Source organism: Heptranchias perlo, chromosome 14, assembly GCF_035084215.1.
Source record: "Heptranchias perlo isolate sHepPer1 chromosome 14, sHepPer1.hap1, whole genome shotgun sequence".
Lineage (NCBI taxonomy): Eukaryota > Metazoa > Chordata > Chondrichthyes > Hexanchiformes > Hexanchidae > Heptranchias > Heptranchias perlo.
The window spans coordinates 25,488,554-25,506,049 of NC_090338.1; the positions used below are offsets into that span (position 1 = coordinate 25,488,554).

The 17,496-nt window shown below is 39.3% G+C and overlaps 1 protein-coding gene across 1 annotated transcript in view; it reads right to left on the reverse strand.

The window, feature by feature from the left end:
- The window catches only part of LOC137332366 (gamma-aminobutyric acid receptor subunit alpha-1-like), a 38,381-nt gene extending 21,158 nt beyond the window's left edge, over positions 1 to 17,223 (reverse strand). Inside the window, exons 1-4 of the mRNA XM_067996132.1 lie at positions 17,144 to 17,223; positions 13,761 to 13,864; positions 11,633 to 11,700; positions 10,705 to 10,925 (exon numbers count right to left, since the gene is read on the reverse strand). Coding sequence (XP_067852233.1) covers positions 10,705 to 10,925; positions 11,633 to 11,700; positions 13,761 to 13,864; positions 17,144 to 17,223 — 473 coding nt within the window. The remainder of the gene's footprint in view (positions 1 to 10,704; positions 10,926 to 11,632; positions 11,701 to 13,760; positions 13,865 to 17,143) is intronic.
- Between the last annotated feature and the right edge of the window lie 273 nt (positions 17,224 to 17,496).

A 17,496-nucleotide genomic window follows, 5' to 3' on the forward strand; every position in this document is an offset into this window, starting at 1 on the left:
CACCAAGTCCTCTAGTGCATCGTCAGAAAACCTTGGTGTACGTTCTCTCGCAGGCCCAACCATTCCTCAGTATATTCCAGCACAAAATTAGTTGTCATACCAATTCCAGGTCTCCCTGCAACCACAGTGCACCTCCTCTTTAAGAGGTGCAGGCCGCCTCTAAGTAGTGCTAGCCATTCCCGATATTGGGCCCCCTGCAGCTGCATGCAGCCAATCAACAGTGCAGGTAGCACTGGCTGCACGCAGCAATCACAGAAATCATCAGGCAGCACGAATGTTATGTGCTGCCTGCATCTCAACGGCCGGGCGCAGGTTAATCGCGCACTACGGTCCCAGCGCCCGTTTTCAGGGGTTAACCAATTTAACCCCCATATAATAAAAACAGAAAATGCTGGAAAAGCTCAGCAAGTCAGGCAGCTTCTGTGGAGAAAGAAACAGAGTTAACGTTTCAGGTCAAAGACCCTTCGTCAGAAATGTATTTTGGTTTAGAGGTAGACTTCAAGTATAGTTGTTGTGTTGTCGGGACTACTTTATATAGAATGCAGTTTTATTCAGATTTCTGTTGTGACTAGCTATGGAATCATACTGGAATCGAACACTTCATATCAATAATCATTCTTTCAATTCCTTTTTTTTAAGATTAGGGCATCTTCATAGTTTCATTTTCAGAACTAATCATAAACTTGTACAGGAAACATCTTTTGACAACCATTTTCTCCATCTATTAATTTGACTATCACCAATACAGGAAATGCTTGCAACAATAATTTCCTGGCAACAATTGCATTGAATTTCACAGCACAGAAACAGGCCATTCAAGCCAACAGGTCAATGCTGGTGTTTATGCTCCACACGATCCTCCTCCTACCTTACTTCATCTCACACGATCAACATATCCTTCTATTCCTTTCTCCCTCGTGTGTTTATCTAGCTTCCCTTTAAATTCATCTATGTGATTAGCCTCAACCACTCCATGCGGTAGCGAGCTCCAAATTCTCATCTCTCTCTGAGTATTTATATATCGAGTTACTCGAAACTACAGCACAGAAACAGGCCATTTGGCCCAACTGGTCTATGCAGGCGTTTACGCTCCACACAAGCCTCCTCCCTCCCTACTTCAGCTAACTCTATCAGGATACCCTTCTATTCCTTTCTCCCTCATGTGTTTATCTAGCTTCTCCTTAAATACATCTATGCTATTTGCCTCACCTACTCCTTGTGATAGCGCATTCCACATTCTTACCACTCTTCGGGTAAAGCAGTTTCTCCTGAATACCCTATTGGATTTATTAGTGACTATTTTATATGTCTGAACTCTTGTCTTAGACTCCCCCACAAGTGGAAACATTTTTCTACGTCTACCTTATCATTATCTTAAAGACTTCTGTCAGGTCACCCCTCAGCCTTCTCTTTTCGAGAGAAAAGAGCCCCATCCTGTTCAGCCTTTCCTGATAAGGATATCCTCTTAGATCTGGTATCATCCTTGTGAATCTTTTTTGCATCCTCTGCAATGCCTCTACAACCTTTCTATAATACGGAGACCAGAACTGTGCACAATACTCCAAGTGTGGTCTATCCAAGGTTCTGGACAAGTTTAACATAACTTCTTTGCTTTTCAATTCTTTCCCTCTAGAAATGAACCCTAATGCATGATTTGCCTTTTTTATGGCCTTATTAACATGCATCGCTACTTTTAGTGATTTATGTATTTGTACCCCTAGGTCCCTTTGCCATTTAGATTCTTATTAACCAAGCAGTATGTGGCCTCTTTATTCTTCCTACCAAATTGCACCAACTCACACTTATCTATATTGAAATTCATTTTCCAATTACATGTCCATTCTGCAAGTTTATTAATGTCCTCTTGCATTTTAATACATTCTTCCATTGTTTTAACTACACCCCCCAATTTGGTGTCATCCGCAAATTTTGAAATTGTACTTCCGATTCCAAAATCCAAATCGATAATGTAAATTGTGAACAACAATGTGGTCCCAGCACCGATCCCTGGGGTACACCACTTCCCACCTTTTGCCAGTTTGAGTAGCTACCCTTAACCCATTTCATTTAATTTCTCAGGTTATATGAATTGTAACAATGTTGACCAATGGTCCCAGTTCCTGACTCAAATCAGAATACAGATCACTCTTTGATAATAGATTTATAAAATGGATATCTCTACTCTACAAAAAAGGTATACACCATTTTTAAATCATTCAAACAATTTTGAGAATGCAGACATCATAACACATGCAATGCAAGGTATAATTAACAAATGTACCACTTTTTTCCAATTTATATATAGTAGGGAGTGAAATATTTCCCTTTTGTCTGAAATCCCAGGTCAGGAGAACAGGAAAAAACTTTTATAAAATATTGATTGCTATAATTCCAACAAAATATGAAAGGATTTTTTTTTAAAGAGGCTTACTGGAAACTAGAACTTTGCACAGTACTCTAAGGGTGGTCTAATCAAGGAGGGTGAACAAAAAAAGGGATGAGGTCCTGCAAGGTGAATTTAAGGAGTTAGGTGATAAATTAAAAAGCAGGACCTCAAAGGTAGTGATCTCAGGATTACTACCAGTGCCACGTGCTAGTGAGTATAGGAACAGGAGAATAGACCAGATGAATGCGTGGCTGCAGGGATGGTGTAGGAGGGAGGGATTTAGATTCCTGGGACATTGGGACCGGTTCTGGGGAAGGTGGGACCTGTACAAGAGGGATGGGTTACACCGAGCAGGACCGGGACCAATGTCCTCGCGGGGGTGTTTGCTAGTGCTGTTGGGGAAGGTTTAAACTAGAGTGGCAGGGGGATGGGAACCTGAGAGGGGAGTCAGAAGGGAGGAAAGTTGAGAGCAGCAAGAGAGGGGAAGACCCAAGGGAAATTTACAATACAAATAGTACAAACAGTTGTTCAAGAACAAGTGAAAGAGAAAAGCGTAGAGCAGCAGAAAGAAAGTGTACTTTTGACACTACAGATAAAGTGAAAACTAGAAGGCGTAAGGGATTAACCCAGCATCAAAGCTGAAGGTCAGGCTAGGGTGTGTGGCCCAACGAAGAGTTCTATATACGAATGCACGGAGTATAAGGAATAAATTAAATGAACGACAGGTTCAAATTCAAACTGGAGGGTATGACATGATAGTTATTACTGAGACATGGCTGCAGGATAGTCAGGATTGGGAACTAAATATACTGGGTTATAAAGTCTACAGGAGAGATAGGGAAAATGAAAGAAGGGGAAGAGTAGCCTTAGTGATTAGAGATGAAATCACTTCAATGATAAAGGAGGATATAACGATAGGTTGAATTGAGAAATAGGAAAGGATCTAAGACTATAGTGGGAGTTGTATATAAGAGGCCTGGCAGCAGCTCTGAAGTGCTAGACTGTATAAATGCAGAGATTAGACAAGCGTGTAACAAAGGCATAGTGGTCTTAATTGGGGGACTTTAAATTTCACATAGATTGGGAAAAGCAAACTAGCAACTGTCAGAAAGGTAGTGAATTTCTTGAGTGTGTTCGGGATAGTTTTCTACAGCAGTATGTCCTGGAGGCAACAAGGGGGCAAGCCATACTAGATTTAGTAATGAGTAGTGAACCAGATTTAGTTAACGGATTAACTGTGCGCGAACATCTATCCAATAGCGATCATTGATCGAGTTCAATGTAGTGTTTGAAAGGGAAAAAAGTGAATCAGCTGCTAAGATTCTAGACTTGGGTAACGCCGACTTCAATGGGATGAGACAGAGACTGTCCACAGTAAACTGGGCAAATCTGTTAATGGGTAAAACGACTGATGATCAGTGGGAAATGTTTAAAGAAACATTTAACGTGATACAGAATTGGTTTATACCCCTGAGGGGCAAGAACTCTACTTGCCAAAAAAAACAGCCATGGACAACTAAAGAGGTAAGGGACAGTATAAGATATAAGGAAAGGGCATACAAAAAGGCAAAAAATGGCACAGATCCTGGCGAATGGGAAAGATACAAAGATCAACAAAGGGTTACAAAACAGAGAGTAAGAGCTGCAAAAAGAGAGTATGAAAAGAAACTTGCAAGGGATATCAAAACCAATACGAAGAACTTTTATAGTTATATTAGGAAAAAGAGGGTGGTCAGGAGTAGTGTTGGCCCCTTAAAAACTGAAAGTGGGGATATTGTCATTGACAATGGGGAAATGGCAGACATGTTGAATAATTACTTTGCATCAGTATTTACAGTAGAAATCCCAAGAAAACTAATATTGAATCGGGGGACAGGGACTCGATAAAATTAACATAAGTAAAACAACAGTAATGAAGAAAATAATAGCACTAAAGAGTGACATATCCCCAGGACCAGATGGGTTCTATCCCAGGGTTTTAAAGGAAGTAGGTGAGCACATTGCAGATGCCCTAACTATAATCTTTCAAAGTTCTCTAGATTCAGGAACTGTCCCTCTGGATTGGAAAATTGCACATGTCACTCCGCTTTTTAAGAAAGGAGAGAGAGGGAAACCAGAGAATTATAAGAACATAAGAACATAAGAAATAGGAGCAGGAGTAGGCCAATCGGCCCTTCGAGCCTGCTCCGCCATTCAATAAGATCATGGCTGATCTGATCCTAACCTCAAATCTAAATTCATGTCCAATTTCCTGCCCGCTCCCCGTAACCCCTAATTCCCTTTACTTCTAGGAAACTGTCTATTTCTGCTTTGAATTTATTCAATGATGTAGCTTCCACAGCTTCCTGGGGCAGCAAATTCCACAGACCAACCACCCTCTGAGTGAAGAAGTTTCCCCTCATCTCAGTTTTGAAAGAGCAGCCCCTTATTCTAAGATTATGCCCCCAGTTCTAGTTTCACCCATCCTTGGGAACATCCTCACCGCATCCACCCGATCAAGCCCCTTCACAATCTTATATGTTTCAATAAGATCGCCTCTCATTCTTCTGAACTCAAATGAGTAGAGTCCCAATCTACTCAACCTCTCCTCATATGTCCGCCCCCTCATCCCCGGGATTAACCGAGTGAACCTTCTTTGTACTGCCTCGAGATTATAGACCAGTTAGCCTAACATCTGTTGTGGGGAAAATGCTGGAGTCTATAATTAAGGATAGGGTGACTGAACACCTCGAGAATTTTCATTTAATCAGAGAGAGCCAGCATGGATATGTGAAAGGTAGGTTGTGCCTGACAAACCTGGTTGAATTTTTTGAAGAGGTGACTAAAGTAGTGGACAGGGGAATGTCAATGGATGTTATTTATATGGACTTCCAGAAGGCATTTGATAAGGTCCCACATAAGAGACTGTTAGCTAAGATAGAAGCCCATGGAATCGAGGGAAAAGTACGGACTTGGTTAGGAAGTTGGCTGAGCGAAAGACGACAGAGAGTAGGGATAATGGGTAGGTACTCACATTGGCAGGATGTGACTAGTGGAGTCCCGCAGGGATCTGTGTTGGGGCCTCAATTAGTCACAATATTTATTAACAACTTAGATGAAGGCATAGAAAGCCTCATATCTAAGTTTGCCGATGACACAAAGATTGGTGGCATTGTAAGCAGTGTAGATGAAAACATAAAATTACAAAGCGATATTGATAGATTAGGTGAATGGGCAAAACTGTGGCAAATGGAATTCAATGTAGGCAAATGTGAGGTCATCCACTTTGGATCAAAAAAGGATAGAACAGGGTACTTTCTAAATGGTAAAAAGTTAAAAACAGTGGATGTCCAAAGGGACCTAGGGGTACAGGTACATAGATCATTGAAGTGTCATGAACAGGTGCAGAAAATAATCAATAAGGCTAATGGAATGCTGGCCTTTAAAGCTAGAGGACTAGAGTACAAGGGGGCAGAAGTTATGCTGCAGCAATACAAAACCCTGGTTAGACCGCACCTGGAGTACTGTGAGCAGTTCTGGGCACCGCACCTCCGGAAGGACATATTGGCCTTGAAGAGAATGCAGTGTAGGTTTACTAGAATGATACCCGGACTTCAAGGGTTAAGTTACGAGGAGAGATTACACAAATTGGGGTTGTATTCTCTAGAGTTTCGAAGGTTAAGAGGTGATCTGATCGAAGTTTATAAGATATTAAGGGGAACAGATAGGGTCGATAGAGAGAAACTATTTCCGCTGGTTGGGGATTCTAGGAGTAGGGGGCACAGTCTAAAAATTAGAGCCAGACCTTTCAGGAGCAAGATTAGAAAACATTTCTACTATACACAAAGGGTGGTAGAAGTTTGGAACTCTCTTCCGCAAATGGCAATTGATACTAGCTCAATTGCTAAATTTAAATCAGAGATAGATAGCTTTTTGGCAACCAAAGGTATTAAGGGATATGGGCCAAAGGCAGGTATATGGAGTTAGATCACAGATCAGCCATGATCTTATCAAATGGCGGAGCAGGCACGAGGGGCTGAATGGTCTACTCATGTTCCTATGTTCCTATGTTCTACATTAGTTTAACATAACTTCTCTGCTTTTGAATGACATTCCTCTAGAAATAAACCCCAGTGCTTTGTTTGCACTTTTTATGATTTGTGAATCTGTAAAGAAGTTTCTCCTGAAATCCTTATTGGATTTATTAGTGACTATCTTGTATGGATGGCCCCTAGTTTTGGACTCCCCCCACAAATGGAAACAGCCAAACCCCTTCATAATTTTAAAGACCTCTTTCATGTCACCTCTCAGTCTTTTCTTTTCTGGAGAAAAGAGCCCGAGCCTGTTCAGTCTTTCATGATAGTTATACCCTTTAAGTTCTGGTATCATCCTTGTAAATCGTTCTTGAACTTTCTCCAGTACTTCTATATCCTTTTTGCACAGTATTTTAAGAGTGGTCTAACCAATGTTCTATATAAGTTTAACATAATTTCTATGCTTTTGAATGATATTCCTCTAGAAATAAACCCCAGTACTTTGTGTGCACTTTTTATGGCTCTGTTAACCTGCGTTGCTACTTTTAATGATTTGTGAATCTGTGACCCTAGATGCCTTAACACCGCTACCCCATTTAGATTTTTATTTTCCAATAGGTGGCCTCCTTATTCCTCCTGTCAAAATGCAATACCTCACAATTATCTATATTGAAATTCTTTCCATTCTGCAAGTTTGTTAACGTCTACTTGTATTTTGTCGCAGCCTATCTCAGTATTAACTATACCCCCCCCCCCAATTTGGTGTCATCCACAAATTTTGATATTGTACTTCCGATTCCTGCGTCTAAATCATTTCTGTAAATGGTGAACAGCAGTGGTCCCAGCACCGATCCTTGTGGAACCTTCTGCCAGTCTGAGTAACTACCTTTAACACCTATTCTCTGCTTTCTGTTTTGTAGCCAGTTTGCTATCCGTTCTGCTAATTATCCCCTGACTCCACATGAGTCTACTATGTGGTACCTTATCAAGGGCCTTTTTTAAAGTCTATGTATATTATATCTACTACAATAGACCATTGTCTACTCTTTCTATTATTTCTTCAAAGAAGAATTACAAAAGTAAACAAATTGATTAACCTTCTCTTAAAACCTGTTCTTTTCTAGTACCATCACCAGCACAATCATCTCCTCAGATACAAGTAAACACTAGTCATAAAAGGGGACAGATTTTCTACTTACAGACAGCATTAATTTAACTGAATTCCTCTTTAAAGTGCTTGGGGCCAAAAATCCACAGGGCAGTGTTCCAGAAATTTAGACCAGAATTGTGCCTGGCAGGAACCTCTGTACTGACCCTGGCAGACCTTTCGGGGATACGAGATGGATCCCTCATTACCTTTGGAATTGCACAAGCCCATAGAGGGATGTTCCGTCATAACCATTGGAACAGCAAGCTGGATTTCCAGTCTGAGAAAAAAAAGATCGGAACTGTCCCTGTGGCTTTCTCTATAAGAAGGTCTTCTAATAATTAGCTATCAGAAAAAATGGGGTCTCCTCTTTAGGGGTCCAGGCTATGTCAATGCCCTGCACCTCAACATCTTGGTACTCTTGCTTTCACCAGAGGTTGGGAATGTAAGAATTCCCAAAATAAAGACCCCTGATCCAAGGCCCACCACTCCAGCATCAATAGCCTTGTTTAGGGCAGGTGAAGGCTCCTCCCCCTTACGGCCAAATGGAGATTCTGGGGACCTAGCTGAATTCTGCTGCCCTTCTGCTGTCCCACTATGAGTATTAGGGTGGGAATGTGCTGCTGTGAATGTTTGGCCCCCTTGTTTTCACCAAAGGAATAAGATATTGCTTGTTGTTACTTCCCTTTTCCCACTACAGCATTAGTTGAGTTTCTCTATCAATGTATCTTGAAGTAGAAAGTGTTAGTTGCAAATTATTATAAGGTTGACTTTGGAAATCATCCAAAACAAAATGTGCTTCTGGCAGAGCTGGACTAAGAATTCGTTGGACCCCGGACACCAAGACCATTCAGAGCCCCTTCGCACCCCGCCCCACCCCACCCCCCATACAACCGTAACCCCCCCCCACCCCGATCCATTAAAACAAACGTGTAGTAAAACTCATGAAGAAATACTAATATACTGCATCAGTAATAAAGCAAATCATGTCACAATATGATACGCGTAAATGAAAATGTTTAACTTTACATGGGGACTATATTACCCTGTAGGCCCATATGTTAATCCACCACTGGTTTCTGGTATGGGTGTGTTAGTGATAGCTATCTATTTGAGTGGAGTCCTAGCAATACACATTCCATCAGAAGCTACTTTACCGAGAATATTAATGTTAGATTTGAAAGTATTTAAACTTTTATCTTAACAATGACCATCGTGCCCATCTACGTAGCCTAGCTTACATTATTATGATTGTTCTGAATTATAAAAGCAAGTGGATGTTTTGCCTAACCATGGTGAGCTAACACCAAATATTCAAAAACCTTACAAAATATATACAGAAAATGTTATTTCCTGGTAATTAGTTGTGGATTATCATTGCATACATTAGAATTGACTACATCACAATTATTAATCATTCAATGTGACCAGTAAAACAATTCAACTACCTATCAATATCTACCAAGACATCTACCCCCGCCATCACATGCAAATACCCCACAGTCTATATCATAAATATAGTGGGCATATGACATTAATTCTATAACTGTGTTTGTATTCAAGATAATAGCTACCAACCATGCCGATGTCATCCAAACACCACATACAGATTTATATGGGTGGTCTAGTTCCAATTCACCAACAATGCCACTCTTGGCCAGGAAGCATGAGAGAGTAATCCTGTGAAAATTTCACATCCATTTCCCTTTCCTCTGCAGGGAGGTGTCTGCCCTCTGTTCAATGACTTTGCAGCACAGCTAAAATTGGGAGCTCAGTGGAGCAGCGAACTATGATTGCAGCCCATCAGTCTTTGATGCTGTCCCTCAATGCCCACTATAATATGAAATTCAACTGTATTAAATTCCTTCTTAAATACAATCACCATGTGGAGTTCCAGTCTATATCCCCTATATACCCATTATGTAGAATTCAAATGAAAAGACCCCTTCTTGACCATTTCTACTGTACAAAATTCTAATGGACCAAATCCATCCTATGTTGCTGAGTTGCAAGGAAACAGAATCCTTCTTATTCATTATAACTACATCGCTTAAATGAACCAGCCTGAGAGTAGACAGTTCTATAAAACTGCACTTCCATGAAGCACCATAATATTCCACTCCAGTGACAACATGAGTAGCTGAGAATAGCATTCCATGTCCACAATGTCACTGCGGTGGAAAGAAAAAAGAAAGAAATGTCATTTATATAGCATCTTATCACAACTTTCAGAAACATCCCAAAGCGTTTCACATAGAATGAATTACACTGAGAAGTTCCTGTTGTGTGGGTAAATGTGGCAGTCATCTTGTGCACAGCAATGCCTTACAGACAGCAATGACCTGATTTTGGTGGTATTGATGGAGGAATGTTGGTGAAGACAGAGGGATCTCCATGCTCTTTTTAGAATAGTATTGAGGGATCCTTAATGTTCACTTGAACCACTGGACAAGGTAGGTGGTGCCTTAGTTTAATATTTCATCTGAAGGATGCTGTCATGATAGTATAAGGGAGAGACAAAATGTCTGCTCCCAAACTGACTAAGCAGCAGTTCAGCACAGTAAAAATGGGCAACTGAAAAAGGCCAGAAAGAGTATAAATACATCCCTTTATAACATAGAGGGCGTGTAGGATAGTTCAGTAGAATTAACTTCCCTTTAAATTGGAGTACTTTTTCAGCATGTTAAATTAGTTGTTTTGAACACATTCAACACTGGCTAACCAGAAGAAATAGTTGATTTAAGGCAGACATCATTCTTCAACAAAGGTAACAAAGGTACGGAAGAAAATAGTGGGAGGGAAACATTTACTGCTACAAGGCAAGATAGGTGAACATCGTTCTCTAGAATCTATTACCAAATAGAGTGATGACAAGAGTCTGGTTTTAGCGTAGGCATTGAAAATGAATTAGCCATAAATAACTTTGATTAAACCATAATTATTATCTCTATGCTAATTTATATTTGTTCTCACGGCACTCCAAAGTCATTGCACTACCTTACGTATGACAGTAGCGGATAAGGACTTAGAACAAACTATCAAAAGTGATTTTCTCAATTTCATAGAAACGGCACCTACTTGTTTAATCAAGCAAGTCCCAAAGAATGACTCACAATGTTTCCGAGACGTTAATGTGTCAGAAGGATTTCTTCTCTCACCTCATTGTGTACAACAGTGTTCCGTCTTCAGTTATCCTCAGCAGTTTATTGGGCATGGTCATGTTATGCGCCACCGATTTTTTCCCATTGTGGAAAAAGGTGTCTGGGGTCCAAATTCTGCTGGCCATCAAATTATTTAAACGAAGAACGGTCATGGGACCTTTGAATTTCAACCTCTCGTCTTTCCAGCTTTGGCGAAAAAACACGTCTATCGTGTATTCCTGCAGAAATGGATAGATTCCAAATCTTTACATTCACGCAATCGCTGTCACAGGAGTGCATTTGAATAGTACAGGAGAAAAATAATAATCGTAAGGTAGAGTCTGATAATTGAAACACAACAACCGTCTGTCTCTTACAAATAATTTACTGTCAGTTACATGAATTTCCGTAATAGCCATGAGTAGACTACAGCGTGTTTAATAAGACACTGATTCTGAATTTTGAGGACACCTATTTCTCATTTATTTCACTGCTTCTCGCTGAATCTTTTGACAGCATACGAATTAAATAATGTTTTATGTATTAATAGTGAACACATTAGCTTCATGGATTGCATTGACTGGGTTGCTAATATATGCGTGATTACTGCCTCTATCCTTGTTGGAAACAGCAGGACATATTAAATATATATGAAAAGATATGAATTAAATTCATATTCCTCCCTAAAAGCTGACTCGTTGCATCAGTTTAAGCTTGTTCATAATTTTTGCACTCTTTGCATAACAGGAGAATTTGATAAATGCTGTGTTTCCTATTAGACATTACGAAAGCAAAGTCGGAGCTAGGAAACTATTTTTATTCAACAAAGGTTCCACTCTGCATGATTTAATAAAAAGGGAGAAAAATAAAATGTCAAAATTAATTCGTGTTTTGATGATTGACGGTGATGGGTTTTATTACAAATCAAGAAAAAATTGACACTTACCATATCTGTATCTGAGACGGGCCCAAAACTCGTTACGTAGATGTCAGTCGCAACTTGTGTTACACGCTCTGATGAAGGACCAAATTAGGGTAGTTATTGTCTATCAAAACTTCTGTCTGCTTCAAGCTACCAGCAAGACTACCCTGGACAGGAAGCTCTATTGCTTTTGAAAGGCTATTTCAGATTAATCACGAAAAATTCAAACGTTCCTCATTTCTGTCATTTTAAAAATCTTTTAAGCAATGATTGTCATTGATCATTTCACATTCTCTCGAAGTTATTAAGCATCCAATTGTTATCAAAGCTGAAATTAGGGGTGGCGTTACGTTGACTGAAGAGCAATCCTTGTATACCTAAAACTTTGCAAAGTACAAATGTGTTCAACCATTTAAAGTGTAATATATACTAGATCACAGACTTTGAAATCATACAGTTCAATGGCACTGTACAAGCATTGAACGTGATATTTGCATTTACAATTAAACATTCAATATAAACAGACACACCTGTTGCTAAGGCCAATGATACCCAAATACTAATTGACAATTTAAACAAACAAATTTCATTTTTTTCCTGGCTGTTTTGAAAAGGTTGAGGATAATTTAATTGCCATCGTGCAGCTATTTTGAGCAATGCAAATTCCGTATGTCCCTCTGGTTAGAGGCCTAATGATTAAAGTAAAACGCTCGATTTTGAAGTGACAATGGATATGTGAAAATCTGTTGATCTTATATCAATTGTTGAGATTTGGATATTCAGGCAAAGATCACACGTAAAAATTTAAATGTGTGAATGGCTATTCTGAATTTTAAAAGAATCTCCACTGCCAGGTTGAGGCATGATAGGGTATAGTTTTGGTGAGGGGCGGGGAAATCCAAACACAGTTCCTTATCTTTCAATCCAGGGTTTTATTTAGAGTATGCAGGCTATATGTACAATTCTCAAAACCTTGGAACTGCAAGCCGTGATGTGTTTTCTGTTTCTCAATGAATTAGCATTGATGTGATTGGAGCAAGGAGGCAAGCACAGAATTCACATTTGCACAGGAGTTTCAACAGGCATGAACCACAACAATAGCAGATCGCAATGGACGGCTGCAGAAGATTTTAGAATACCATTGGCCTTCGCCACTAAAATAAAAGTTTACTACAAAAATAACAGTAGGCCACTAACATTTTGTAAGATGACAAGTAGGGATGATGAACGACATTTGGCCCATTTTAGCTCATCCATCTAGAAAAACCTATAATCCCACTTCACAGCATCTAACTAGCACAACTCTACCATTTTTGGCTCCACTACCCGACCCAGAAATCTATTCCAATTCCTTCTTGAAGAAGAAATCCATGATATCAGTCTCAAATGTGTTTATCAATAGATTGACCCAGTGCCTCCTTGTCCTATTTTTATTCATAATTTCAAGCCGTGCTCTGTATTTATTACTTTATACCATGTAATATGATACACATGTGTAATGTCGCCAAAAAACTTCCGTTCTCTTTATGCCTTAGTTACATCACCTTTCAGGAGTGAAGCATCCCTCTTCAATCTTTCCTCATAATTTAATCCCATGTGTCTCATTAACGAAAGCGGAACACAGTACTCAAGGTGGGGTCTGACCAGAGCACTGTATGGTTTGAGCATGGCATCCTCTGACCTATACCCTTTTGATTTAGCAATGAAATGCATCGTTGTATTTGCTTGTTTGATTGCTGCTCGGCGTTCTCTGAACATGTTAAGTGCCGAGTGTACCAACACCGTTAGATCTCTCTCAATTTCATCCCTTATCCAGTTCCGCGCCATTCATAGAGTGACACGTCACCAATTTTCTTCCAATATATGTTATACCTTACACTTACCACGTCGAATTTCATCTGCCATAGTTTTCCACATTTACAAATGTTATCACACTTCTAAAAGAGGCTGTACCCAACAATAGTTTAGTCATTCTTGCCAGTACCCAGTACTAGCATTATTATCCTGATTTAAAGATCAGTAACTAGCACTGATATACTGAATCTTACTAACAACTTGCGTTGTGTGTCTCCACGTACTGCACATGTCAGAATTCCAGTGCGTATCTGTCTCATTTACTGCACCATATGCTACCGAATGCCCCTTTACAGACCTCCCAAGCCTGGCCGCAGACGGTTGTCATATCCGTCCAGAAGACTGTCAAGGATTCTGGTGAAGATTGTGATGTTGTTCTTGGCTTCATCAGACATTCCAGAGCTAAGAAAAAGACATGAACCAGATATATGGCATTAAATATTCACTGATCCCCCAATACTCTCTTCTTTCAGTATTCTAAAATCTGCCACATTGGAAGGTACCATGCAACCAGAAACCCGGGTAAGGCCATGCACGTCAGTATCAGTCACTAGTCACCACGTGATTGCATATCGCAGAAAAATCTGACTTATATTTCAATCACATTTTGGATCCTGCTCGTGTAATTGTTATGTTGCTTTTCAAGAGACTCAAAATAATCAAAGCCTCAAGAGAAGACAAAACGGCACCTTTACATTTTAGAGATGAAGAAATGTTGTGAAGGTTGTACAGGAAATTAAATTGTGTTTTTTAAGAGATGAGATTGAGGAGTAATCATGGGAACTCCAGGTATTTTGTTCTAAGTAGGGAGAAACCAATCGTAATGATTGTATTTATTGTGTAACTGCACGCCTTAAGATCATTATTTTAATAAAATCATTTTTGGACATTTACTTTTTCAAATTCAGGATCCCCCAGAGGTGGGTCAAACATGGCAAAGGGACCTAAATTACAACAGCGACTGCACTTAAAAAGTTCTCCATTGGCTGTACTGCGCTTTGGGACGTCCTGAGGCCGTGAAAGGCACTATATAAATGCAAGTCTTTAAAAAAAAATTCTAACAAGAATGATGTAACTAAGGCATAAAGAGAACGGAAGTTTTTTGGCATGAATCCTGGTTTACTTCTTGGCAGTCCTTGCAGTTTCAAAAAAAATCATCTATTAAGGTTCTGAATGTAATTGGAAAATGCATAAAACAGTTGGATCATCTGACTTTTTAAAGCCAACAATAATTTGTTTAAATAACTATTTTTTTAAAAAGCTTATACACTCACTTTACTTGTAATTACATACATTAATACAGGTTGATTTAGATCCTATTTTAATTACCCTTAGTATTATTGTATTAGAAACGTCCATGTAAATGGTTTTGCTCCAGCACATAAGCATTTTGTAGCCAGATATGTATATTTTCAAGTTTAAAATCTCTTCTGACACAACTTCTCACCGAAACAAAAACTAAACACTGACTCAAACAAGAAACGTCGTTCAGTGTCCCAGGCTATTGCAGTAACTGAAGTTGGATTCCTAATACAATGTATTTCCTCTTTAAGTCAATGTTTGTTTCTCATATCTAATGTAGAAAGAATGTGCTTTTATATAGTGCATTTCATGATCTCAGGACCTCCCAAAGTGCTTTACAGCCAATGAAGTACTTTTTAAGTGTCGTGGCTGTTGTAATGTAGGAAATCCATGAACCAATTTTGGCACAAGGTCCCACAAATAGCAATGAAACAAATAACCAAATCATCTGTTTCAGGTGTTGGTTGAGGGATAAATGTTGGCCAGGACTTGGGATGAATTCCCTGCTCTGCTTCAAATAGTGGGATCTTTCACCTCCACCTGCGAGGGCAGAGCGCTTTAAGGTCTCACCCTAAACACAGAAGCTCTGACAATGCAGCACCCCCTCAGTACCGCATTGAAGTATCAGCCTAGATTGTGTGCTCAAGTCTTTACAATCTGATCTGGACGTCTCTTAAATTTAGGAAAAAAGTTTATTGACAAACCTCTGGGAGCGTCAACAATACGTTGTTAGATGCAGCGGTATTTATTTTGTATTAATTACACAACATAATACAGATAATAGCCTTAAACGGTTAAATCACGACTTAATGGAGAGCAAATCCATTGTTTTTGGAATTGATTGATACGAAATGGAGCTTAATGACATATTCTAACTAATTGAAGGACATAAAAAATGAAAACTTTTAAGATAGTATCGATTGACACCATGCTACAAATGGAGGGAAGATACAAAAATATTCACAGCGCATATGATGTCTTGTTAGTAATGTACATTATACATGATTTATTGAACTGCATGTTTGCAAAAAACTTTCCGGCTTGGAAGTTGGTTGGGAAACATCACGTGTATCATAATTTGAAATGTTAATCGACGCCATATTGCAAATAATTTGTATATTAAAAAGTGACTAGAATCCAAATAACTGGTTGTGTATGTGCATTTTATATTATGCATTAACCTGTTCGTGTTCATAAACAGTGATGGAAGAGAAATTGGGACAAATCAAATGACCTTTCACAAGAATGTTCTATTATTTTATGAATTGTACAAGGACGAACTATATAACAAAAAGGAGTTACTGAAACATCAAATAACTACCCAATGTACCAAAGCATTGAATGAAGACGCTGACGTCCCGCAATCTCGGGACTGTGTCACACTCTTGTCAGGACTTAGGCTCTGTTTTTTGCCTTGAGCTGGTACTTCACTTTTATTAAAGTGTGGAAGAAGATCTAATCTGATCTGGATTATAGGTTGCAATGGATTTTTTACACTCTAGAAAGGCCTTCTTTTATGGAATATTGTACTCCAACTCCATCTACAGGCCATGGGAATACTGGCAACGGAATAAAGCCTCAATATAATTTATAGTTTAATGTCCCACTCAGTTACCAAAAAACTAATTGTACATTTATTTCAGACTGATGCTAAGGTGCAGCACGCGCACATTAGATCCACATGTGGTGTGTGTGCGTGAGGGAAAATGAATATATATATATATATACATAAAAGCATGTTTCTACCTGCCAAAAACTGGCAGTCAATATAACAAGTGTGAGTTGCTTAGCTGCTTTAGAAAGTTTAGTAGAGGGAATCATTTATTCGTGCATGAGAGGCCATATAATAATGCTCTCAACCACGTTCAGTTAGACAATTACCAAATGGCAGATTGCATTTGAGCAACCTCTCATGATTCTTATTGGAGGTTTCCGGACAACGTAGACCCCTTCTCCAGGTGGTAAAATGGACGACTGGTTTTAAGAGAGGAAAATACTAGCTACCGACAACTCTCATTTCCTGGGTCCTATATAGCGTGCGGAACAGTTATACTCGACACTGATTAATAATGGTATCTATTTGTTGATACTAATAATATACTTCTACTGTTGCATCACTTGGATGTGAAATTATGTTACCCCGTCGTTTTCTGGAGCCCACCTTTTATACAACATTGCTTAGGGAGTTTATGGAAATAATTGCATCTCTTCTTCTGTAACTCGGATCTAACTCACATTATTTAGCGTGGCGCCACTATCCTGAATTGACAAACTCAATGGTTATCGAGAATCGCTAAAAATAGAAAGAAATGCAGTCATTCGAACTCATTTACGATAGGTGAGTTTACACGACACAGAGCAACTAGAGAGGCTGCTCACCTTGGGCGAAACGCTGCGTTTAGGAGGAGAAGGCAGAATGTCGCTGATACGCAGCTATTGAGAGCAGTAACTCGCTCCATAGCAGATCCACAAAGCAAGCACTCTGATAAAATAAATTATACATAAATAAATATATATATATATATAAAACAAATACACACAAACAAATAAAGTTACTGTTCTGAGTCCACAGGTAAACCCCATCTGAAAGGGGATATAGCGCCATAAAACATTCACTTTCCGTTTGAAATGAAATATTCAGAAGCCACGCTTTAAAATATGTATCGTCAAGGTTTTCACAAGACTGCCGAGAGTGCTATAGGTGGGGAGGATGGCGCAAATCTGTGTAGGTT